This window comes from Rhea pennata, chromosome 3, assembly GCF_028389875.1.
Source record: "Rhea pennata isolate bPtePen1 chromosome 3, bPtePen1.pri, whole genome shotgun sequence".
In the NCBI taxonomy this organism is placed as follows: Eukaryota; Metazoa; Chordata; class Aves; order Rheiformes; family Rheidae; genus Rhea; species Rhea pennata.
The window spans coordinates 47,696,102-47,723,595 of NC_084665.1; the positions used below are offsets into that span (position 1 = coordinate 47,696,102).

The following is a 27,494-nucleotide window of genomic DNA, read 5'->3' on the forward strand; positions in this document are numbered from 1 at the left end:
TCAGCTGTAACTTTTCACTCCCTTATTGTTGTATAGAGCTCAATAATAATTTGTACCTTTTTGCAAATATGCATTTGCTGGAATACAGCTCCTAGCTTTTGGGGAGTTTTTTCGTTTGTTTTTTTGCTACATCTTCTTCCAGCGCATTAAAGAGCCCTCTAATACCTGATCTTTTTTCCCTGTAGAAATACCCACATACTAGAATTGAATACCCATCTCAAACTCCTTCATGCAACTTTGCATTTTATAATTCTGAAGTTCAAATATAGTGGCTGACTTCAGAGTTTAAAAGAAATTATTTGCAGACTTAACCAATAAAACATTAATACTAATTTTAATTATAATAAAATCTATTATCCTTGTTGTTGTTTTTATTGGTGGTAATTTTGTTTTCTTGGCTTTGTGGAAGATATGTTGCCACTGCACACAGGTTATTGGGCTCACTACAGCAAAACTTTGTCATGCTTAATGGGCTGTGATGTGATACACAAGAAGCCTGCCTGGATGATCTAATGGTCCCTTCTGGTCTTAAGCTTGTGAATCTAAATAAACAAGGCAGTAGGAAGACAGAGGTGAAATCATTTAGCAAGCAGCAGAGCACTGCCTAAGATGCAAATCGCTAAGTTCGCAGTGTAGCATCCAAACCACACAATCACCGAGCCCCAGCCCTTTTCCAGGGGGATGCCCTTATTCATAGCAAACACTTTTCATGTCCTTCACCCCTCATTTACTATGAGAGTAAGAGCAAAACAGCATATGCATGATTTCCTTACACCATGTATTTGTGCGTGCTTTGAGAGCATAACAGACAACTCTTGAGGGACGAAGATGAGAAATAAAGTAAGATTTCATTTGTTTTAGATTACTTTAAAATTTTCAATGCCTTAAACCCCCTGTTATAGTCTTCCATGACCTTCCTCTACCTCCTGGGTCCTGCAACTCACCTACTGTGAAATATTCTGCTAGATTATGCTAGCTCTCATAAATAGACCAAAGACATCATCAACATAGGTTCAAGTCAAACTTTCAAAAAGGCTTTCTTCAACTACCAACTGCAAATTATTTTCACTGTCTGCTTTCCTGCTGATCTCAGTTATTCATGACCTCCTTTTTTGCATTTGTGTGTGCCAACATACATATTGCATGGATGTGTGCAATACACGTTAGGCACAAGAGAAGCTGCAAAGGCTGCACAGCTGCCAGGCAGGAATGGCAGAGGAGGACAGAGATGCACCTTCAAGGAAATTGCTCCTTTTCTTTCACAGTGCAGCTTTATTTACCCCTGTCCCTTGTTCTTCTCATCATCCCTGTTCCCTTTCATGTCTTTGCTATTAAAATTATAAGGAAATTTATTCATTCAACTGCTGTAGAAGCTGCCCAAAGATAAAAACATTCAGCTTAATAAATGTTGTTAGCAGGACGGAAGAGGAGAACGCCTAATGAATGTATTAATGTTTATAATGCACTTTGAAGATGAAGAGTGCCATGAGCTTATGTAAGGGCATGTTTCTGCCCTCAGAAGTCCCAAGGAAGAGTGTGTAGAAGCTAATTCTAAACATTATCACTACTACAGTGTGTCAGGAAAAGAGTTCTAAATATAACAGCTCCTCAACACCCAGGACCTGCATGTAGAGTTTGATCCATCTTTTAGCTACTGCTTCTGTTGAGACAACTACAGATTCGTCTCCTGGAAGAGAATGGAAAAGTGCAGGGAGGAACTATGTAATGCAATTCCTTCATGCACTGCAGACACATGGCCTAGCTACATACTATCACACCTACCTAGAAAGAAAGGATTGGTACTTCAGCCCTTGGCAGTTGAACACAACCCCAATAGCATGAGTTAAACTCACACTGATGAGTTGTCTCAATCCATCCTAAGAGTTTTCCCTCAACCAAGAGCTACTGGAACAGTCTCATTGTTAATAAATGAGACGTGGGCTCCAGAGATGTTCTTAGAATAAAGGCAGTTTAGGGCAGGTGTGAAGGTAGAAATACTGTGACAGGTGATAATCTCCAGCTATTGTAGAGAAAGGGCATAAGGGCCAAAGACTATTTCCAGCTGGTGAAGTTTCCATGACTCAGGAACAAAAGCATTTCTCATTCCCTGACTTCTCCTCATCCAGACAATACAGCACAGGCTGAGATCTGAAGAACAGATTTGTCTCTTGCTGCAGTAAGAGATCTGCCTTTACAGTAAGGGAAAATAAGCAGCTTAGAAAGTCTTTTAGATGTCATTGCACAAACAAAATATGAGCTGCTAATAACAAGTTTCTTAGACACACATTTCCCTTGGATGTGCTACCAGGAGGCACATACTCTAGGCTCTCATTATTATTGGCTTAGGTTACAAAAATATTTTTCTTTTATTTTTTTTAAATGCCAGTCTGAAGAAATCAGGTACTAGCAGCTCACATTTGCATAACTGTCTCCTGAAAATACTGAGTAGTCTTCAGGAATCTTAGAAAAGAACCTAAAGTGCACATAGAAACAACAGTAAGTTTCATGTTTATGCAATGGGAGGGCAAGACAGGCAGAAATTATGCTGTCAATCTATGTGCTTTCCGGTGATCACTGGGGATGCTGTGAATCACACTGCATTTTGAATATTATTGCAATTGTAGTAACACTGCACTACTGAGCTCTGGAGTATTTAAAGATCTCAGTCTGCCTAAGTACCCATTGCTCACTAAACATTCTGCAAACCTCAGAATCCCTAATATGGAAGGCTAGCATTGGTGTCAGAGATCAAAAACTAAAGCATAGGCAAGTGAACCACTATACCCAAGTGACCTGCACAGGTACAGGAATAAAGCCAAACTGGTGCTCTGAGCTTTACTCCCAATAGTGGGTGCTCAGAATCAACTGCCTCACTGTCTTGTTGACTAAAACAATCAGCATTCACTTAAATTTGGGACAGACAAGCTGTGTTCAAGTGGCAACCCCTTCTGCCAGGCTAAAGCATCTGTTTGTTCCAATGCCTTTCCTCAGGCAATAGCATAGATGGTTACTCTCCCTTTAGGGGATTAAGGACTGACAATTACTGAGTGGATGCAGAGTAATAAATCAGTCTCCCCTCCACTGATTAATACACTGACCAACAGAGCTGAGGCTTTGTTTGCACAGGCCATGTAATTCGCCAGCAGCAGTAGCTGATCAAATTTGGTTTTATGGACTTGTCTGTTTCTTGTGTCACTAAATAAAAATGTGATTGTTTTGTTACCTGATCATTTTTCATCCTTTTTCTAAGGAAGGAAGGAAAACTAACACCACTGTTTCCTGAGGTTACTGAAAAGAACTCCCACATGCCACTCTAAAACTGGTATGAAAAACTAAACACAGATCAGTCACTTCTTCCTGCACTGTTTGTTCTTCCACCCACTGTCTTCCGCACCTGGTAGCATGTTAGAACAGCAACTGCCCGCTCAAAGCACACACTGCCACACACAGGAGAGGCCCCTGAATGAAGCTTCTGGGCCCTCGTAATAGCCAATAAAATGATGGATGTTTAAGACACACTGGGAGGAACAGCCTGATGTTCAGAGCTGCTCTGCTTTCAGTCACCAGAAGCATCTTCCTTTCTTTTAAGCCACCGTTGACCCAAGATATGATCACTAACAGGATCACATCATCAGCAAAGAATCCTGGCAATAGTGAGACTGTCCCCCCAGCTCTCCATTCCCACTCTCCTCCTTCCCTATAGCCGAAGCAGTCCACACCTGGTTCTCATCCTTATGGATAAAACTTAATATTGCTGTCCTACTCCTGAGAAGCCTCGGCAAAGCTCTCTGAAAGCCTGAAGAATCAATCCCTCAAGTGAAGACTGCAGGAAAAAAAGAAGGGGTGCCTGAACCTAAGAGAAAGAAATCTGAGTTGATGAATGGATTAACAGGGGACATGTCCATGATTTCCCTCTCCTTTTGCTCCTTTCTGGCTCCCCCAATCCTCTCCTCTCCACCAGCAATCAGCAGAAGGACTATTTTTGTTGTGCAGAAGAATTGAAAAGACACTACGAAGACTACCCTGTAGGAAGAAGAGGGCCCCAAATATGTGGCAGCCTCCATGAGAAACTGTTTAGTTAGGAGTGAAAGATCTGTGGAGCTCTCCACCCTGCTTCCACAAAGAAGCAATTCTGAATATGACTTTTGCAAGAAGTAATCAAACCAGGACCAGTTGCTTTGGGGTAATGTAAGCTGGTCTCCACAAGTTTTTAAAAGAGCCCCAAAACTCTGTTGGAAGAGGCTTAGTCTGACAAACAACTCTATACCTAAGGACCAGATACTGCTGAAAAGTTATTGCAGACCCATACTTCTTGCCACTTTACTCTAGTGTTGAAATGAGCATCCAAAGGACAAAATGTGTTTCTGTCATTTTCTTTCTTTACTAACTTTAGAAATGCATAAAAAGGTGAGTGTCCTCGTTTAGGAAGAAAGCGACTGCAATACAACTTAGGCACTTGATATTTTGGGAAGCACAGATAAAAGGTCAAATCTCTGTGAAGAACCCCTGAAAGGTTTGGCAGAGGGTTCTCCTGGACTGTGAGCTCTCTGAGAAGTTCACAGGGACAAATTTTCTTTCATGAATTTTCCAGGCTTTAAAGTTACCAAGAAAACTTTTTTGATACTTCAATAATGTACGAACACAAATTGTTACTGCTCTATAGCAAATCAGGTTTCACTTCCACTCACCTGCATTTGACAGGTCTTCCAGGACAAATGCAGTTAACTGAAGTGTCTTGCTTTTTGGAAATTTTCATTATTTGCATAAGATGTCACTGAACGCATAGTGGTAAATGCCAACAGTGGCAGAAACATTACAATTGCACTTTTCTTTGTTTCCTTTTGAAAAATAAAGGAGACATTTCACTGAAAGCCCCCCAGCACCATTTCCCCATTCTTGCAAATACTGTTTAGGACACAGATGCAATTCTCCATCAGAATGGCTAGAATCTACTTCAAGTGCAAAAGCAATTATTGCACCTCAAAGCAAGTGTCTTTACAAGTCAGTAATACACAAAGATTAAACAGTCTCAGTATAGCTATTATCACTGTAGACATTTAATGGTACAGTAATAATGATATGAGAATCTATCAAAATACTCCTTTCTTCATACTGTTCTAATCTGTAAAGAAAGCTTTGGAAGGAGCCTTTTATTTTCCAACAGCCACAGACCTACATCAAGAAGTAAATAAATATGAAGTTACTTAACCATTTCAAACTCAAAGGAAAGTACTGAGTATGTTGTCTCCTCCCAATAGTTTAGATTAGGAGAAAAAATTCCTTCTAAATCAGCAAAATAAAATTTACTACCTTATGTCTTTCTTGAGCATTTTTATCTACTACAGCAATACAAACTAAGCATCAAGCCCCACCCCCAGATAAAAAGAAAAATCTGCTCACTTCCACAGCAGCAGAAAGCAGCTACCAGAAGAAAGAAAAAAATAAATAGGAATAAATAAAACCAATATAGTCTTTGCCAGTTGTGACTCTGTGACTGCATATTTCTTTTCCATCCTCTCTCTTTATTTGAACAGGTTTTTTTCCTTCCCCCCACCACTGCCCTGTTTTTTTTTTTTTTTTTTTTTTTTTTTTTTTTTGCATAGCAGAGCCCACCCTGCCTCTGCTGGAACCTCAGGCACTACCCTGGCATGAACAACAAACCCCACACCCAGGGACACAGGCTGAGCCTGTAGAATCCGTATCTCACCATCTGAGAGCGCTGCCTACGAGCGATATTCTCTCAGCCCAGCAGCACTGAGACAAACCCTCAGAAGAAAGAGGCTGCCATCAACAGTTGGCAAACAGGCCAAGATTCCCTGTTGCAAAGGTCTGTAAGGACTGTGGTTTAGGTTCACACACATGCAGCCAGGGCTAAGCCAATGCTGCCCTTTAGGCATGAGACTAGTTCTTCCACATCTATTATCTTCCTTCCTAGTGCTCAGAGCTCCTTAGCTAACTCAGCCTTGGAAAAGAGAACTCTGAAGTTATGATTTCACAAGGTGCTTTTACACCTTGGCAGGATGGCTCCATCATGTGACCAAAGAGGAACACTGCACCCTAATAGGAATGTACTCAATAAAATGAAGTCTGTTTTCTCAGTAGGTGGTCCTATGCCAGTGACTTAATTTATTCCAGCAAAAAACCCCAGAGTAGCTCTTGGACAAAGACCTAGGATTAGTGAGTGAAATACTGTCTTCCTTTAAACCCTCTTGTAACTTCTACACAGAAATGCTGTTTTGTGTTGTGGATTTCTGATGGTTAGTCCAAGGAAGGAGGATGATTGTAGGATGAGTAGCAGTTGGACAGTATATTTGAAAATAAACCTTTAATTTTGGCATGGTTTCAATTTTTCACTCATTCAAGCAATGCATCCTTTTTATAACAGGAGTTTGTTATTTCCACCACTTCTGCCCATATAACACATCAGTCATGTTTACTTTCCAAGTCAAGGAGTTAAAACTGATACCAGCACCTTAGGTAGTCCATCTCCTGTAAAGGGATGAGCTTTTGAGCTAAGTGCGGCTTGTAGTCATGTGCCTTTATCAAGGGAAACTTTGACTTTTTCATTCAAACCAGAAATGCTACCTCATTTTCTTCCTCTCCAGATTCAAATCTTGTTCTTCTTTATCACTCTTTTCTTTCCAGATCCTTTCGCAGTGCTCATAACCTTCCTTCTTTTACTAGTACATTAACTGTCTTCACCCTCAAACCCTACTCTCTGGTGCTCCCTTGACTGCATCCCACTCATTCACATTTCCCTTCTGAAATGTACCAAGTACCTCACTCACTCACAGCCCTGTGCACTTAACACAGGAGTAATTGTCCTTCTGAAGCTTTGACCCACTCCAACATTTCAACTCTGGTTGTCCTGTGCCATTACTATATTTCTCTTCAAACACAGTGGTAAGCCACATTCCAGTCTTTTTTCTGCCCATTCCTTCCCCATACATTAAAGCAGATGATCATTCTGGAAACCCAACTCTAGAGGTATTTGTGTGACAGAGTAATGAGTTTCTGTTACTAATTGTGGGTACATGTGAAGGAGATTCTTTTTTTAATGGATATTTGAGTTTGAAGCTTTAGTCTCTATCATAATCCTCAACTGAATAAACTTCTACAGTTTGGCTAATCAAAGGGAGCTATTTGATAAAGCTTCCTCCAGGCTCAAACGTAAATAATTTACCACAACTTACCAAATTACTGTCAGCTGAGCTGCCAATCCAGGGGTTGCTTTGCGGCAACGAGGCTCAGCTTCGCCCAACCCAAAGAGGACTCAGCTAGATCTTGGTACTTAGCACTTGCCACAAGCTAAAAATTCCCTAAGAGCTACCACAACTTAGATGACCAAGTGTAACTGCTTAGTGACAGTAATCTGACTGCTTTAAGCAGTTAGTATTTTTGATTAGCACTGGATCATAGAATAATTCATTTGAAGAGGGACCTCTAGAGGTCAGACCAGGTTGCTTAGGGCTAGGCTCAACAGCAAAACTGATCACGCAAAGAGATACATTCTTTTTTTTTTACTGTATTTCTACAGTATTGTAAAAGTAACTAACTGTATAGACGTACAACATCCACCTATATCCTCAGTACAAATGTAAAATAATATGGCACAAAACTATGTGCTCTAACAGCGTTTAATTCTGCTTACCATGTAAGTGACAACAGGAGTAACCTCACAGGTTTTTACACCACAGACTATTGCTTCCACCGAAAAGCCCCATTATGTTGCAAACCTTGCAGCAGGATATCCGCTACCAGACTGCAGCAAGCTCCCCATGGCTCCCAGTGAGTTTGTTCAGGTGCAGCAATTCAGACACATATGACAGACAGTATAAAAAGACCTAACAGCACATTCTCCTCCCAGTTCCCTTTTTTGTCCATTATAAAGGCTGATTGTAGAGAGACAGATGCAATCTATGTTGAAATTAAACCCTCTGGATCCTACCAGTCACCTCGAATCAAACAGCAACTGAGCATTTTCTGAGTACTACACAGGATCAGATCATAACTGATCATGCAGCACTGGGCAGGATTCATCACGCAGTATATTTTTCCTCCCCCTGTTTTTTTGCTTTGTGATAATGGTTGTAATCATTGTACAGATCTTTAAAGACTTCCCTTACACCTGCTGGTAGTGACGCATTTAAGAACTTGATGTCTCGTTCAATGCAAAGGTCAAGGATGCGATATATCCCTTCTGTAAGATGTTTCTTCACAGCTGGGTGCAATGTCACCTACGAGAAGAACAAAACTGCATTAAACTTCAAGACACAAAGGCAGAAAAACACCATCTCCACAGCAGCTATTCCTTAAGTGCTGACAACATGTAATCCAATGCATTAGACCATCTGGAATCATCCACTAGATATAGTGCAAAATTTCAAGTTATGCAATATTTTCCTGATTTTTTGCAAACATGTTTTGCAAAATAAGCACATCTCTTGCAATAAAATGCATGCAAGTGCAACTATAGACACTCTGCTGTGGAGGTAAAGACACTGATCATCTTGCAATCACATGAAAATTCCTCAGCAGAAAAGCTGTAATTAAAAAAAAATAAATAAAAAAAAGAAGAAAAGAAAAAGAAAAGAAATACTTGCCCTGGATCACACTTTTCAATGGATTTTGTAGAACTCATCAAGCCTGGACAGTAGCAAGACATTAGCTGTACATTATTTAAGCCTTAGTTTCAAATGAGCTCTTCCTTTAGGTTGCCCTGTCATTCATAGCGGATAGTCAATCAATGTTAACTTATATCATTTAACAACTTGATTTTTAATATTTATCTAACAATTTGTATCTGAGGATTTCAGTGTATTTACAAGCTTTAATAAAAGAAGCCTTCAAAAAGCTCAGGAAATGTGTATTTATTTGATCAGCTTTAATACTAGAAATCAAGTGCCTTGCCAGAAAGTCATGCAGAAAGTTGAAGGAAGAACTCGGACTACAAGTAAAACTCCTGACTCAGTGCCCTGCTCCTGCCATTATCCTCATCCAGCTGAACAGCTGCTACAACCAGGAACATCAGTGCTGACTCTGGAGTCCTTTGGTGCCCTAGGCAAACTGGAATTTGTCCTGTGCTCACAACCACTTGATAAATGCTTCACTGCCTTAGGCAGTGCTGGCCTCTGGCATAATCACATTATTTTTGCCAAAGAAACAGGTCTTATCTGTGCTGAATCCCAAAATTAGCTTTATGCCTCCAGATCTAAGCCTCTGCATGCTAGGCCTAATGAAAATTACATAAAAGGTTGTCATTAAGATCCAGACGTCTTTCTTCCTGAGGCAACTAATATACTTTCCACTAATGAAGTGAACTCCTAATCACTGTGTTAGGCTCCTGCTCATCCTGCCCCAACCACAGAACAAGCAATATATTTTATTAAATTTGCTGATACAACTGGGGAAAATATACAACAAATATTAAGACACTTAAGCCTGTTTTTGCATTTGTGACCCTGAGAAGCTGACATGTCCAAAGCTTGTCATTTTCCCCTACGCCAGCTGATCTAGCAGAAGGTTAATAAAAGATGTTATTTCTCCCTACCATACACTAAAGTAACAGAACAACCGAGCATCACAACTGTAGCAGCACTCCTAATGAACGCAGGGTGCTTGCCTCTCCTTTTCCAGAACAGAAAAACAATTTAAGAGAATGAGGATAGGAAAACCCACAGCTCCTGACATGACAAGACAAGGTGTCCCTCTTGGTGTAAACAGATACCTCAGAGCTGCAGTTAATAGAACTGCATCCCTCATATCACAAATTAATCCGGACCCAAGCCTTATTTGGGCCATTCTTGCTTTGCAGTGCAGCTTCCCCTAAACACTATCCAATAACACTATGGGAAGCAGAACCAAAGATTTAAACAGTTGCCACTGCTGGCTGGCAGTTAATTATGCTTATAAATGTTTTATGATCTGTATAGTTAGTGCAACCAAATTGTCAAGCATTACAGCGTTCTTGATGGGAGACATTAAGCGTGTGAAGAGGTATTCCACTTCTGCTGAATTAAGCAAGAGCTCAGAGATAACATGGGAAAAGCACCGTCAACAGTATGAAAGAGGCTATAGACACCACCTATTCCAGCAAGGAATCTTTCCAGATTATCACCGGAAATGTGATATCACTGTGAATGGCTATTCACAAGGATATATATTTCCTAATGTAAAGAGGAAGCACTGATTTTTCAGGAGGAGGAATCACTTCAGAACTACACTTAGGAGTAAGTGACTATTTTTATTCCACTAACTTTCATCAGTTTTAGTTTGGAGACCCTTAAAAAGGATTCCAGGAAGCATGTAGATGCCTGCACACTTGCATAAAGAGGCAAAGCTACTGACAACCTGCTTTTCTTAGTTACCTGTTATAGACCCTCAGGGTCTTCAGATCACAGGCTGAAAGCCATTGATCTGGGCTTGCAAGAGAAGAATGGTTAAACACTGTCTCTTTTCTTTCCCTGTAAAATAGTATAGAAAGAGATGTAGTTTCCTGCACAAGACAGGCATGCTGAAGCCTCCACTTCCTCTGACGGATTCTCCCAAGTTCTATCAACTCTTACCAGTCTAACTGGCAAATAATCATCACCTACCTATGATACATCTATTTCATTAGAGATGGAAAACACCCCTCTGTCATATGGTGGCTCATGTCACAGAGTCCCCTTTCTATATCCAGAGGTTTCATAGATATATTACTTGTCTGTGGTTTCAACTATCATCCATCACTTATCACGTATCAGTGGAAGTACACAAAACTTTCCTAAATGTCTTACAAGACACTGTACTCAAGCCTACTAAGTGCCCTTTTAGCTTGAAAAAATCATTTGACAATTAAAATCAGGCCTCCCTTTGTGAGTGAAGGCTCTCTCTATATTCAGTGATGAGCAGATTAAGAGAAGCTCAGAACTAGTTAACTACAGCACAAGCAGGCTTACCATTAGTTTGTCACTAGTATTTACTTAGCTAAGTTATATACTACATAAACAATAAGAGACTCGCCAGGATATCTAAACAACAGCTAAAAACTGGCATATCCCATCATTTTCCTTCCAAACCTTTGAAAATAGTCAAGCAATAGAAAAGGCAGCTGAGTTCAAGCTCTTAATCTTTCTGATGAGTTATAGGATATTTTTAGGTTAAGATATTTTTGTGCTAAGATAGCCTAGAAATATTGACCAAGCTTCCTGTCTGTATTCTGACTCAACTCCAGGCCAGAAGCACAAATAATTGTCTTCCAGGTGCTGGCAATGCAAGTATCGTTCAAACCCTGGTGAAATCTAAATCCATTAGCCCATAACAGAGGAGCAATTTGAAGTTAGGTCTGGATGTGAGGAGCTACTGGCCCGGCTCTGGCATCTGTAATGGAAGCAGCAGTGTTTTTCAGAAAGGATGAGACTGACAGCTTTGGTGTGGAAGAATTACTGAAAAGTCACCACTTCTCTGGCTTGGAAATACTTTTTCCATTTACTTGTTCATTTAGACCAAAGTAAAAAATATTTTTCTGAGGGATTTTCACAAATGAGGCTCTAACTAATATCAGTCCTGAACAACTGAGACTAGCTGGGAGAAAAGCCTGAACTACCACATGAAGAAAAAGCCCCAGTCAAAACACAATGGAAAAGCAAAGCATTTTTGTAAATAGGCACTGCATTTTCTGTTGCACCCTCCCACCTTTTTCCTTCCTCCCTTCAGAAGTTTTTAGCATCTGAGTAAGAAAGATCCTCAGGAACTCCTGCTCAAAATAACTGAAAGCCTGGCTCAGAAGTGTATTCTCATGATGCACTGCAAATTTTATAACTTAATAGATTTTACAAAACTCAACACAATTGCCTTTAAAACAGCACCTCCAAAGCCAGCCCACTATCATAGCAGTTTCAAGATGGATGAGCACACATTACCTTCTGCAATTCAGTTACATATTGGGCCACAATGAAGGCAGAAAACACAGTGAATTCCTCTGTTTCTGCAGCAATATGAGTATACATCCGTTCCACCAAGTGTGCACATTTCAGTGTAACTTCAAATTCATCTGTGTTGCCTAGAACAGAAAACAAGTTGCAGTTTTTTGAGGCTTAAGAATATTAGAAAAATGTCCAAAGGCTCACAGCAATCTTTTATGGTTCTTTAACTACAAAAGGCCAACGTTAGCTTGCCTATTAGATCTTTTTTCTTGTTATCAAGACATGGCTGAGAGACCCCATACACCCTTACATCTCTCCATTGCCATCATTCCTCTCTTACAAGCACATCGATTCCAACTCCATACACACTGCAAGGCAAAAAACATTTGTTTTATATCCTGAAATGCTAAAAGCAGCAGCTAAGGTCCCTTCCAAGATTCAGTTCTCCAACCAGCACTGCAGAGGAGAGAACAAACACGCTGGGAAATGAGATTCCCTACCTGACAGGAAATCAGATGTCTTGGAAATAGCATATTAAGAAAGCTTCCTGATGACATTTATTACGTGGAATACCTCAACACAAGCCACAGCGTGGGATATAAAGAGAGACTGAAGAGAGCACCTGAGAATTTACTTTCTTTTTCACTAAGTAGTAAATGAGAATAATTAGTAGAAATAGGGAAGAAAGAAAGTCTGGAAGTAGCTTTCATGTTATCTGTTACGAAAATGAAATAATTTTGCAAAAATAAGCAATATGTCTTTAAACTTGAGGACACCCTGTACCCAAGCTTCCTTCTCTTATGAACTCATGAATATTACAGAAGTTGGCAAATTCTCCAAGTATGGCACCAGCTGAACATACTACTTCTGTTACCACTGGGCATGTGTTAGCACATTCATCCATGATGCAAAAATTTATATTTGTGCACAGTTGTGGACACGGTGTTGTGTCCTCAGTGTCAGCTGAGGCGAATCTGAATGTGAAATAAGCTGTGAGACATCAAAGGAGAGCTAGGACACAGCCAATTGCAGGCCATGAAGTTCACTTGTCTCAAAATGTCACCACTCTGACTGACTGGGTTACTTGTTTCCTGACCAGTGTAAAGATGAAGTACAGGATGATGACCTTAATCACTGTCAATCTCTTTCACTTGGCTACTTGCATATTCATGCTCCAAGGCCAATGCAAATTGTTTCACAACTTCAAGTATAGTTGTTTTTTTTAACTTTTCTTTTCCTTTTTTTTTTTTTTTTTTTTTTTTTTTTTTTTTTTTTTGAGGTACTTGCTCCAACAATTGCCATTCCTTAACTATACAGATATACTATCTAACCACAACTGATGCTCCAGATGTTCAAGAACCTGGTTTTAGGCATAGCACAGACCAGTGAAAATTCAGGTCTATAATAAACACACTTCTAGTCTTGAGAAGCTCCATTCAGTAGGACTGACTTGAGGCTGTCACTTAGGCATGTTACATGCATCACAGGAGTTCATAGCCATCACGCTGTAAATGACAGGCACAAAGCTTGCAAGGAAGAGTAGAATCTGGGTACAGTAAGCCTTACTGGTTCCTCTTTATCTGTCAGTCAGTCAGTGAAGAATACCTTATTCACCCAAAGCTGTGCTACGTGGAGACAGTTCCACAGAAGCTTCAGTTATCTTTGTAAGTCTAAGCTGTTACAAAGCTTCTCCTCACTTCTGTGTATAGGACAGATAGGGCTAATGATTTCAATGCCATAGCTAGGTTTTCACGTTTTTACCTGTGGTGTCACAGGCTGCCCTGTTTTGCACTTCATCTTCTAAAACATACAAGATTAGAATACAGCATAAGTGGAAAAGATACAGTACCTCTGTCTCCCTTCTGACGCCCTTCATGCATAACAGAAACAACCAGACGATGGAAACTGTTCAGGAAAGATGGTGCTGCTTTTAACATAACCTGTAATGACAAGAAAGGAAAAATGCCTGGGATTATGAGGTAAATGGAGGGAAGAAGGCAGGATACACCACCCCACAGCCAGAGCGCATTCAAGTCCTATGAAGTAAGTTATATAGCTTATATAGCTGTCAGAAACAGCAAGCATCTTTCTGGCCAGCATCTGTACAGAACGTGGCACATGAGAATCCTGATACAAGACTCCTGGCTGTATTCATATATAAATAACAAGTAAATCGCACTAGAGTTACCCTATATCCTTTAAACAGTGTTTGAATTAGTCCCTTCCCGCCTGGAGAATTTGCTCTAGCTGGACGAGAACCTGAGTAGCCAAACAGATGATAGACTAAAGGTCCAGTAACACTAGAGATCACTGTATAAAAACAATCTGGATAGCAAGCTTTCTATTACAGCATTTGTGTCAGGGCACATTAGCCTTGCTTTTAGAATTGGCCTATTTTCCTACTTTTAACATGCTCCACTTTCAGTCCTGATGTAAACATCTGAGGCCCCTTTCATCCTTTCTCCTCCTCCCCTGCCTATGTGTTCCTTGTGTGAGTAGTTCTAGGCTTGTACACGTACTAATACGCCTTCATTTTCCCTCACCAGGGTGACAAGAACACTATGATGGCACAAAGTCTGAAGAACATTGATTTTAACATGTCCCTGCTCTATTTTCAAAGTCCTGCAGAATATTGAACTCCAGTAAGACTAGACTTCTAGTGCCTAAGCCATTTATTTTTCCAGAAGTGGGTCATGAACAATCTAGAAAGTTTAACCTTAATCTAGCCTCAGAGGTTTATAAGCAACCTGCTGTCAAAGACTAACAACGCAAGTATAAAAACAAAGCAGGACAGCAACTGGAATGCTGCAATTTTGAGATTCCCAAACTTTTAAGTGATAAGTGCTACAAGCATTTGTGTACTACCAGGACAAACTAATTCAAAACTACTATTAAAAACCTGTTTTTGATCTGTAGCCTCTGTCTCAGTTCTTTATAGCGTCTTCCCCTCTTCCCATCCCTCTCAAAAGTACCTTTGGATGACACTGCAGAATAGAGAAGAGCACTTCGTGGACTCCCAGGAAGATACTGCCATAGTCCTCTGTCTTCAGATGATCTAGTGGGACTGTTAGGAGAATGCTGAATGCCAAGGCCACATGGTGAGGGTTTAAGAGAACCCCTTCTCCTTGCCTTAGCAGAGCTGCTGTGGTCTCTAGGATAGGTACAACTATGGTAGAAATCAATGCTTGGTCCTGACAGGCTTCTTTGGTTTGCATCTACACAAAGAAAGGAAGCAGAGATTAGCAGGCGTGCATTTCCCACCTACATACTTAAACACCAGAGAGCCATAATGCTCTGATTTGAGCCAGTCAAACTACACTAGCGCAAACTGTGGTGGCAGGGAGACTCCTCTACTTTAGCTATTCTGCTATAGCTCTATATTATGCAGAGGATATAACAGACACTGTTATAGGTGTGAACCTATACAAGCTATACAGCAGATCACTAGAGAAGGTGCAGAAAGACTACAACAACCAGCACCTCTCTGCACCTCCTCACATAAATGCACTGATCCAGAAGTTCTCTCCTCCACAAGCACCTTGCAGACCCTCCAAAAAGTACAGAAATTTCATCCTCAAGATTCCCAGGCACTGCAGAGCCAACACCAGACAAACTCTAGGCTAAAGAGACCATCACTGTGATAGAAAAAAAATGAATCACTAGGTTTATACGCTGTACAGTTAAGTATGGAGAACTTGTCTTTGCTTACTTTCTGCTAAGTTTCCTATTCATAATTCAGTGCTTTTCTTTTTTCTTTTTTTTTTTTTGACATACTCCTTTTTTATGAACACTCCCCCCTATTTTGTTGCTGTAAGTCACATGTCACAGTAGAAGCTAAGTTGACAGTTTCCTTCTCTTTTGAGCAAGGAAGGACAGGACTCAGACTCCTTTCTTTGCAGCCTAACAAGTCTCTTTCAAGCTCTGGATTACACAGCATAGCCCTAAACAATTACTGCTAATAAGAAGTAGGTAACTTACACACTATGCCCACAGAACATTTATTTGAGGAAGGACGATAGAAAAGGTCTAAACTGAACAGTACAAGTGAATCTAAAATTCTGTCTAGTATCCCCAGTTACACAGAGAACACTAAGAAGAAAAAGTATGTTACAGATGCAATCACTACAGATGCCAACAAATGAAAGGGATAGGTAATGAAGTTGCAATAAAGAGATACTTACAGCTAAAGCTGTGATTATTTGTGGGCTGGCAAACCAGAAAGCTTTTTCCTTATCTCCACTTAATGGGCAGCTGAGCAGCAATTTGATTAGAGTAACAGCTGACAATACTTCCTGCAGAAAGCAGATCAACAATCAGTCATGGATACAAGAGGCACTGGCTTATTTCTAGTATAGCACAACTCTCTCAAGGGCAGGGGCAGTTTTGGGCATTACCAAAGCCTTGACACATGAAAGCTCTTCTACAACACATCTTTGTGAACTGTGAAATGATTAGCAGCTCAACAAAATTAAATACACAACACGCTGCATCTATTTTAGAATCACTTTATGACATAAAAATATTTAAGTGATTTTACAAAAGGAAAACTTCCTCCTTCAATTACTCCTGAGTAAGAGAGAAGCAGAGTGTATAACATTAAAAATGCTATGTTGGCACAAGGAGAAAATTTATTTGCCAGCTGTGATGACAGACTGATTAAATAATATATTACAAGATAAAGTCAATTGGTCTTTTAGCACTGTATTTCAACTGCACAGTGCATGCACACATATTCCAATGCCTATATGGTCAGAAGATTGGCACATATGAGTATCACAGGAATTCCAGATACGTCTTCAGAAAAAGACCTACTAGGTATTGATGTAGCATACTCATGGCCACTGTTGACCAGTAAGACTGATAAACCCCCAAGTTTTAGTCTGAGTTTCATTCTCAAGTCACTGAGCTTTTTTAGAGAGTACCTCCAGCTTTTTAGTATTAAGGCATTCCATATGCTACTCCTGCTGCTTAAGTTTCCTTAGAGGAAGGCACACTATTTAAAAAAGCTACTGAATGTTGCTTAGTTATTACAGAGTAAGAGTCTTCGTAGAGCCAAATACTGAAAACATGGGTGCAGTTTAGGTTTCAGAAAACTTCTAGCATTTTAAAAGTAATACCCCTTTTAATCTTGTTCTGAAGAGTCAGAGACATATGGTGGTTAAATTCACTGACTGCTCGTGTCTGTTGTGCAAGAACTCTGATCAGCAGGTTTGGAAAAAAAAATTCAGCATGGCCTATAAGATCACATCACAAGTGATTTCTGTTGACAGTACACGAAATCAGAATTGCTATGTCCTCGAACAGGACAAAGCTTTTCCATAACCAAAAGTTGCCATAATCTTTCACACAGAGTTCTACCTGTCTCAGTTGATGTCAAGAGCATATACTTCAGCACAGTCATCAAGTACTTAGCCATGCAAGCTAATTCTACCTGACAGCTGAACATAAAGTGGGAAAAGGAAAAAAATATATCAGATGTCAAAAATACATGTCAAAATACATTAGATGTCATACAGCTAACACAATTTTTCAGGATTCAGAAAACTGAAGAAAAGCATGACAAAAACAAACCAAAACTCATTCCTTACTTTAGCATTTTGTTGCCAAACGTTCCTCACTTCAAGTCCCTGCAGCACCAGCCTCATTATGGCGTAAAACTCTTCATCAGAGCAGTTTCCTAACAGCTGGACAAGCACCTCTGTCAGTTCCAGCTCTATATTTTGAATCACCTGGACTGTGATTTCAGGACCTGCTTATTCAAGAGACACAAACATGTTTCAATCACTTTACAAGACAGGGACTAGCATAAGTAAGAACAGGAGAAAAATAGTCAAACATTAGGACAGCTCTGTGGGTATCTTTTCAACAACTACATGCATAGATTGCCCCATGATTTCCCTTCACCTTGCTCCCTGCTAGGGTGAGGAATTGCTGTTCTCAGATATTTCATACACTAGAGTTCACAGGGCAGTCATCACACCCATAAAAAGCTTTCACTGCACAAATGTTGGGGTAAAATTTGCATACAAGCAATGGGAATGGACTAGGCAATCTCCAGGGCTTATTATGCATGTTGGTCACAGAGCCATCACAAGCCATAAAGGCATCAAGCTGACAAAGTTTAGGTTTTTGCTGATCATAAGCCATACTCACCACTTACACAATTCCACTATTACTACATATCTAGTCTAGACTAGCTTACAATTTTGACCTATTCTGCAGTCTTATTCTTTAGTTCTATTAGTGTCCACAGGATCTGTGGCAATGCTGAAAAGTCTTCTTCAGCAGGAATGCATATTTAACTTATTTAATGCCTTACATGTTCAGAAATTCTTATAGCTTTCTATAGTGCTTAATTAGGTCCCCAGGCTAAAGCACTTTACCAGTCTTACATTAGTAACATGAACCACAGGGCAACAGACAGAAATCTGCAGAAAAATTACAGCAACTGAAACTTGTTCATGGTCCTTAGTCTCACTATAGAATCCCTGTTCTCATGCTGCTCTGTACTGAACCCTAAAACTCTGGAGGATCAAAACACAGACCAGAAGAGACACATCAATCCTGTATCTACATGTAATAGTTCTAGCTGAAACTCAACTGTGCAAGCACAGGATCAGATTTTCCACGCAGAGCTCTAGACTTAACTACTTAATGCCAACATAAAATCTCAAAGAGTGACAGCAGTATGCTAGAGCACAGTAAAAGCAAGACAATGTCCAATTGTTCAAAAAAGGTAAAGGGAATAATTATGTTCACGTGATACATCTCATTTGCAGTAATTAGTTCATCTCACTCTGAACAAGACAATACAAGGGAGCCATTAGGCCACAAGGCCAGCAAAAAGAAAAGGTTTTTCATGCCATTTCTAACCCTGGCTCCTTGTTTGATGGGGACAGAGTGATTCATTTGCTAGTTTCCCCTAGAATTTGTCAAAATTATGGGTATTCAGCATTCCCGATAGCCCAGGTGACTTCCCTTCTTTATTATCCTCACCTATCAGATACAGACAAAAATACTCAACTATTTTTTTTTAAAAGTCTTCTCGCATCCTCAGGTGAGTCACATCAGATTATTTGAGCTTGTGCCCATCAGCTGCTTCAGTGCAGCCTACTATACCCACCACACAAGAGGAAGAACAGTGTCCTTCAGCCATGTCTCCGGAAGTACTATCACATTTTGCTTATTATCAGAACATTTCACAGGCATGAGGCATTGAGGAAATCAGCTCTATTTACTAAGAGCTGTATTACAACCTCAGAGAGCCAAGGACAACTTTCACGCCTTGATGTCCAAAATTGTTATGATTTTCTGCATAGCTACCTATAAAAATCTTTCAGTACCTAAGAAGAAAGGTCAGAGACGGAAGACAATCAGGTACTTCAGCCCCTAAGCTACTACAGTAATAGATTTCCAAGATAAGCAGAGAAAGTTATCCTTCCCTTTAGTGCATCATGCACAAAAAAATAACTACAGAATGCAGAATCCACAGATATTTAGAAAGATCTTCCAGGGTATCCTGTTAGATGTTAGAAGAAGTTAGATGACCAGTGTGGTCCAGATATCACATCACCACCTCTGTGAAAAATTTTTCTGTTGGATATTAAAAAAACAAAAAACAAAAACAAACATAAAGCAGTAGGCTAACAAAAGTGGATAGATATGCAAAACACTTAGCTTTTTAAAATTTCTATAAAGGACTTAACTTGCCTCTGTACTGCAAAATTAGCAAAAAAAATGGGGGAAAGGAGCTTTCATACCAGCAAGAAGCTTTTTTACAGCATAAACCACAGTTACTGCTGTTTCTTTTCCAGGAGACAAGTCTGGTACTGAGCAAAAGACAGTTAAGAACTGCAAGGCAGACTGAAGGAACTGGAGATGATCTCCTGCAGAGGGTAGTTCTCTCAGTATTTGAGAGTAAAACTGTCGGTACAGTTTAATATGGGGACGCTCCAAAAATCCACTGGGCTCTTTAGGGTTCTTCTGCCAGTTCTCTCTACTGAGGGCATGGCTCAGATCTGCCTTGAGAAGAGTAGTGATAGATGGTATGAATGCTATCGGCAAAGGCTGGTTTTGCATGTTGCTCTGAAGACCATGTTCAACTGCTCTTCCCATCTGCAGAATTGCTGGTTCCAGCAAAGCAGACAGCACATCTGCAGACTGCAGTTTCTTTTCTGGCTGTTGCTGAAGGTAACGTGTGATGACATGACACAGTGTGGTAAACGCCATGAGCAGCAGCTGCCCAGCTGCAGGATTCCAGTTTTTACAGCGTTTACTTCTGGCTGCACCAGCATCTAGCTTGCAGCTCACTATGAAGGACATGAACTTTTCCAAGTTGATTCTCACGCTTTGTCGTCGTTCAACAATCATCTGAAGAAAGCGCTCCAGAAAGGTTTGAGCTTCCTGGAGATACTCTGCCCAGGCAGGATCAGTCAAAATATCAGTGTAGAATTTGCTGGCTGTAAACAGGGAGGTCATTACAGCTTCAAGAACATCACTGGCATGAAAAACCTTAAAAATAGAGTTGGTATTCCGGCCAGCTTGCAGGCTCCTCAGAAGGTGAAAGCAGGTCCTTAAAAACTTCAGTGATAACAGCTTGCTGCAAGAGACACTAGCTCTGGTATTGGCTACCAAGGACAGCAGCAGGAGAAAACACCGGATACAGTCTGAGGGAAAAAGATTGTCTAGTTTCAGACAAGAAGTAATTTCCAGCAAATACAAACAATTTTCTAGCTGATCTTCTTTCAAGATGACTGGAGAACCGTTTTTCGCTAGCAATAATATACACTGGGCAGCTTTCTCCAGCGTTTTCCAAGACAAGTTGAGTTCATCCTTTGGCAGTTTGTTTTCTGATGGTGCCTCCACCAGTTCAACAACTTTGCAAGGAGACAGGATCTCTTCATGCCAAGGGATGTTACCTGCAGACAGCTGTTGAAGTGGCAGATCTACAGAACCTGTAGCAGCAGAGTGCAGCACCTTACTGAACTGACAAATAAGGCTGCTCAGAAAAGCGCAATGCAGCACCTTCATTTCTGGGAGAAAGGGACTATGCAGCAAATCAAGAGAAACCTTTCCAATGCTGATGGAAAGCTCCTGGTCTCCATCAACTTCCTGAGCTTTGACCAAAACTAATGTCTCCAGAAGTACATTGGCAATGTACTCTACATCTTTCAAGGAAAGATATGGCAACAGAATAGTCAGGTTGGAGATGACAAGGTGCCAGTGTGCTATGGGATAGGTGAGATCATTTACTGCACTTATATCTCCATCCCATGGTTCAGTTTCTCCCCTACTCATGCTGGATCTCCCAGACTCCAGGATGAAAGCTGCAGCATGCTGCAATGCATGGGAATCAACCTTTGTCTGCATTAAGATCATCTTCATTTTCTGGAGTGTGAGCAGTTCTAAGCAATATTTACTAGTGGAGGCAAAACTACCTGCAAGAACCATGACTTTCTCCCAACACTGTTCCCCTACACCAGGGAGGAGAGATGAAATGCCCCAGTGCCTTACAGCAGATGCAGTAATAGCAGTTTCAGCTGATGGAGACACATATTTACTGCAGCTAATACCAAACAAAGTGTTTACTTCAACCCAAGTGTAAACAAGGAGTAGAGCAGAGTCACTGACTTTCCTTAACCAAAGCTCTGGCTTCTCTTCCTCCCCACTACACGCCTGCAGCAGTTCCAGCAGTGGCTGGATTATTCCCTTCTGAATCTTTGCCAGCAGGCTCTGAGTGCGAAGGACCACAGGGGAAGGAGTGACATCATCTAGGCTTCTCATGTTGAACAGAAAAGCGTGCAGCACTGAGCTGATGGACATCAGCTTCAAGACCATGTCAGAATTGCCTTCAACAGCAGGAATGATAGAAGTCTGGCACTTCTCCACTAAGAGACACAAAATATCCAGAATCTGGTTGTGCGGCAGCTCGAGGAGGCACTCACGAAGCTTTGCCATCAGGCCAGCAGACAAGACAGGCATCCTCAGCTCATCAGCAGCTGGCTGGCAAATGACTGACAGCACCTCCTCAAAGAGCCGTGGGAACTGTCGCAGCTTGGAGTAAGTCTGAAACATAGAGCCAATAAGAGCCTCCTGAGGCTTCTTTGTACGTGGCTCAGAGACCTTTGCATCAATCCAGGCAGAGGCCACTAAGTCACCCAGGTTTGGCTCCACAATCAGGTGGTTTAATGACATCAGGAGTTTGAGACATCTGAACCAAGCAGGGATGGAAGCTTGAGAGTGACTCATTAGGATCTGTGCCAGCTTGCGGTAAAACCCAAACTGTATCCCCTTGTGCCGGATGCGGTCATTGGCAACATTATAGATATCACTGCTAAGTACCAAGTTCAAAAGCTGTTCCAAGGCAAGCAGCTCTGTGCTCCAGTCTGCAGGGCAGAGCACGTCCTCCCTCACACCCTGCTGTAGGCCGGAGAGCCTGAGACAGTCAAAAAGCTTGCTGAACATGTGGAAGCACACAAGGTGGTTTTCTGCCTTACAGTAAGAGTCCAGAAAGAGCTTATACAGCAGAGACACTGAACCTGCCACAACAGCCCCATGGAGCGCAGGTTCACAAAAGCCATTGCCCAGCTTGGTCTGCACTGTGTCAACTGGTAGCAATAGACTTTTCAAAGCTCCTTTTTTTTTCTCCTGGAGCTCCCGTTCTGGCAGCAGCTCCTCTCTGTAGGATGGGAAGAGCTCAGGCTGGAACAGTCCAGCCTGTAGGAGGCTCTCTATTTGATTTCGGATTTCCCTGCTCCAGTGCTGCCGCACATGGCTGTCATCTGCCTGTGCCCAGGTCCTCACAGTCAGCAAGTGCCTCAGGAGCAGACATGGCTGGAGCAAGTGGCTTGTCACCTGCCCAAATACACGATTTGGATTGGTCTGCTGCCTCTGGATCAAGAGGTACTGAGAAAAGGTAAGCTGCAAAATGCTGAACAGCTGGGAGCCCACAGCATCATCAGAAGCCAGTTGCTGACAAGCCAGCTCAGACAGCTTGTGGAGGAGATCAACCAAAAGCTCGCATTTAGCTGTGTAAATGATGGAGAGCGAAGGAGTAGAAAGGATACCACTGGAGCAACTCAGCACTGTGCCAATGTTTTGCTGTGCTTTCTGAGAACAGGACTCCGACAATCTTTCATTTATGACCTGAAGATTGGAAGAAACAAACAAACACCACAGTCAATTTTGCACACAAAGATCAAGCTAATCATAATGAGCAAACATCATTTTCTGTGAGCTCTGGCTGTACGAAGGAAGTAACAGAGATCTGTTAATGGCTGCTGCTGGGCCCCTCATGTTGTAGGTCTCTGACTAGAAGCAACTCTGACAACTCCTCCATTTGTTTGCGCCACAGGATGCAAAAGGAATCTCTCATTCAGTACAACTGCTACTGACAACAGCAGAGACTATGCACATTTGAATCTACTGCCTAGTCTTGCAGACAGGGAAGAAGCAGAACACTCCTTCCATCTTTGCAAGGTTCCTGAAATTATTCCTCCTCATGCCCTCCACCAACTGAACAAAACAAAAAACCAACAACCCTATTTCCTACCCTTGGTCCAGGACACATTCAGTAAGAATGCTTATGAATAAATATCATTTTTATGTTCTAAGAAGAGCCCAGGCTTCCTGTGACGATATCTAGAAGCTGAAGGACTATCCTTTCTCCTTTTCTATGGATATATTGTTCTAAAGAATCAACACTCACTTGAACATCAATTTCTCCTCCTCCTCTCAAACGCTTTGTGGGCATTTGCACAAGGTTTTCTCCTTGGATCTTTTTTTTTGGTTTTTTTTTTTTGGCTCCTTTTTCTCACCTCCGTAGTCTTGTTAGCAAAAAAATTAACTGACAACTTATAAATCTGCCTCTGTTCCATAACTAAAAACTCAGCTGTCTCCTTGGCACCTCCTAGCAGACAGTTTATCCTTTCAGCTAAAAGTCCACTGTATTCAAACAGATTTCTAAATCCTTTCCACATCACTCTCCCTACCACCTTCCTCCTTGGTGATTAGAGTACTCTGGCCTGTAACTCCCATCCTATCTGCAGCCAGACAGGTTTTCACGCCCAGACCATGTTTAAATTTAGTAACCTAACTCTGTAACATCTCTGAAGTACAGCTCCTTTCAGCCAACCAACTCTCTGTACTTCACAACTCATTCCTGCAGGTGAAAGCAGTCTCGCTCTACTTCTCTCCATCCAGAGCACTACTACAAAGGCTATTTTCCTAGCCATTTTGGTTGCTTTCACAGCCATCCACTAACTCGGCCATTTCTCTAACCAGGAACTTGAATAAGGAGTTACACGTTGTGGTTCAGTTCTGGGCCAAGCTAAACTGTAACTGACATCTCCATTAACTTTCTGCTCAGGCCAATAATGATTTGGTGTCACAACTGAACTGGCTTAAGCGTTGTATTACTCCGTGTGAGTTGAGTTAAAATGGAAACCTGTGGGACCAACAAGACTTCAGCTGACAAAAAACATTTCCTGGTTCCCCATCAGACTTTCATCTGTGAAAACACTGTTCATACCTTCAGAACAGCACAGTAACTTCTCTCCAGGTTCATAAGTCTAGCATGCAGAGTTCCACAAATGAAGAGAAAATGAGGAGAGTTCTACCAGAAACATGTGCCAGACGCATGCCAAGGGGGTAACAGTTAAAGCCCCCTTTGATCTTCTCTCATGTACCTGCACATACACAGATAGCCCAGAGAAACATACACACAGATACAGCAGTACAGGAAAGGCGACCGCCGGGGAGAAGGGAATCTAGCTCCCTGCAGAAGGGGAAATCAAAGGAACAGCTCCTTCAGAGTCATTGTAAGCAGCTGCAAGTTCTTAGGAAGAGTCAGCTGAATAGCATCTCATAGTACACACGTACTCAAGCCAAACATGCTGAGGAGCTCCACAGCAGGGGAAAAACCTCTTCTCTCATTTCTAGGCACAATGGTAATACACACAGTAAATTAAACATAAGAGCAACACTCTTTATTCAGTCTTTGGGAACTCAGTCTTTACTTACCTACTGAAAAACTTGAACAAGTTCCCTCTCTGACAGTTTGCAGAAATTAAAGACAGAGACAGATTAAGTTTGAGGTTATTATTAGAAAGTTCTGCTATTTTTAGTCTTAGTTCTGCATGAATACAAACCATACTGCAGAACAGAAAGAGAGAAGTTCTATCAGTAAGCATTCTAAAAGCAAATATATAATACCAATTATTATGTATTTCACATAACATCCTACATTGTGAGGATGGGTCGCATATGGTAGATATTAGCAGATACTGCACTGTTATCCACCATCTTACAAAATTGCCATAATTTTAGTTACCTGTGCAATAGCAAAACTGAGATTGATTGTCTTTCCATTCTTTAAAAGATCTTGTAGTCTTCTGCTGTGGATAACATTGTCTAGATACATCCAGAGTTTCTCAACTACTTCATCCTCCAGTTCAAGTTTCTTGTTGTAGTACGAAACCAACGTATGGCTTACCCAGTCAAGTAATACCTGTTAACAAAAGAAAAAGGGAGTGATCTTTTATAATTCCCATACTAAAAGGTAACAAAAGTAGAAGCCTCTTCATAATTACAGCACAGACCATACTCCGAGAATTGCTCTATCCAAGTAGAATGGGTTCTAAATGAGCAGAGAAGTCCTCCCTTGCAGGTTGCAATCAAGACCTAAATTTTTAAGTCCCATTATTCTAAATCCAGTTTGGGCTCTGCTCCCCTGCGACTTCACAAAACAGCTTTCAGAAGTCAACACTCTACCATCCTTTCACCAGTTCCTTCAGCAGCAGGTGTAAGCGTGACATTTGATATTAAATTAGCAGAGATAATCTTCTGAATCAACAACTTTAAAAGTCAGATGATTTTTGCTTTCTGACAATTGCTATACCTTTCACATCCTACTCTTGTCAGGTTTAAATTTACTACTTAGGAATTCAGGCCTAGGAATTTAGGCACATGCAAACTGGAAAAGGTTTAAAAAAATCCTACTGATTTAAACTATTGATTTCAAAATAAAGTTACGGCATATGACTAGTTTTTACGATATAAGTAACTGAAACAATAGGAATTCAAAACACTGATCTCAGAAGACACAAAACCTAGACCACACAAAACTAGTCTGAAGGAGGAACAGTATAGGATAAAGCAGTGAATCAAACACCTCCTCCCAGGGAAACTCTGATCTTCACTAGCAAAGATGGTATCTTTTGCACCCTGCAAAATTCAAAATTATTAGAAAATTGGAAATGACTGTAAATTTTGTGAGAAACTAATGCAGAAGCAGATAGAAAGCAAGATTTCTCTTAAAGAACACGTATTCAAAATATCCCCTTAAAAAGACTTCAAAATTTAAGAAGTATAGTCCAAAATTTTTAAACTACAGTTCACGTGACAGAGCTGTTTCTAGATAAACATATCTGATAGAACATTTTACATACTGCTGAAATCATGCAGTACAATAACATATATATTTCAAATACGCTTAAGGACTTTCCTGGTCTAAGCATTCCAGAGAGACAATATCATATTCGATACCTTGGCTAGTACTTAGATCTGAGAAGACCACTGAAAGACTGCACAATGATCAGCACGATGATCGCACAATGAATAGCAGAGATAAAGACAGAAAAAGTCCAAGAAGAAAACTTCATGAAACATGATCAAAACAAAAGAGGGGGAGGTGGTCAGGGATGGTGTCCAAGCACAGAACCCTGAACCACCTTCCAAGGAAAATGTCCACAAATTCAGAGTGCACTTTTTCCTAAAGCACAAGTTCAGAGCAGCAGTCAGTCCTCCCACCCCAAATTATTGTTCTTAACTATGACCAGAAGCATTAGGAAGCAGCTGACAATGGCTTTAAAGTCCTGTAGAAGACATAATAAAAGCTGCTAATGACAGCTCTTAAGATGCTGGTTTCCCATTTATCCAAGAGATGGCACACACAGTACCCTCTCCATATGGAAGAGTATTTCTTCCTATCCTAATGGACATCTTATTACTGAAGCAACTCAAAAACAATGTTATGAAAACATTTCATACAGCCATACAGAAATGAAGACCTCTCCATCACTCACTGCTAGCACTATGTTTGCTCTACCTGTCCAGAGGCAAAGGATTAAGCAGTTCAGTCTTGCTTTTATGAACCAGATCATCCTCAGTAACAATTAATTATTGTTTGTTTTTCCTTGCATTTATCATTAGAAAGCACTTACTTGCTCCTTATTAGGAAGGAAGCACTGGTGAGAAATCCACGCGAAATGAGCTAGTTTGAGTTTGTCTTCCCAAGATGTCTTAGCACTCTTCAGCTTCAGGTGAATCCCCGAATAGATTGCTGCCATGGAGACAATCTATGAGACTGCAAAGCCAAAGGAAGAAAGACAACGTTAAATCAAGGTAAAGCGGCAAGACAGAAGGGCTGCCTCGGTGCGGGCTGCCTGGGGGCGGCTGCTGCAGGTGCCCCCCGCCCCGGGCTCTCACCCTCCTGCTCCTCCAACCGTTACCCCCCCTCCCAAACCGTCACCCGCCCGCCTCCGGATCTCACCCCCCTCCCAAACTGTTACCCCCAGCTCTCACCCACCT

The 27,494-nt window shown here is 41.1% G+C and overlaps 1 protein-coding gene across 2 annotated transcripts; it reads right to left on the bottom strand.

Moving 5' to 3' along the window:
• Positions 1-6,280: 6,280 nt before the first annotated feature.
• On the bottom strand, positions 6,281-27,268 carry URB2 (URB2 ribosome biogenesis homolog). Of its 2 annotated transcripts, none has more exons than XM_062572249.1 (9): positions 27,128-27,268; positions 25,237-25,413; positions 19,667-23,051; positions 17,495-17,655; positions 16,088-16,198; positions 14,879-15,121; positions 13,756-13,846; positions 11,904-12,043; positions 6,281-8,237 (listed from the first exon to the last, which is right to left on the bottom strand). In XM_062572249.1, exons 1-9 carry the CDS (start codon positions 27,251-27,253, stop codon positions 8,040-8,042), a joined length of 4,632 nt encoding a protein of 1,543 aa, XP_062428233.1. In that variant the 5' UTR covers positions 27,254-27,268; the 3' UTR covers positions 6,281-8,039. The 2 variants fall into 2 exon arrangements, with proteins under 2 accessions (XP_062428233.1, XP_062428232.1); XM_062572248.1 differs by having other exon boundaries at positions 17,495-17,658.
• Between the last annotated feature and the right edge of the window lie 226 nt (positions 27,269-27,494).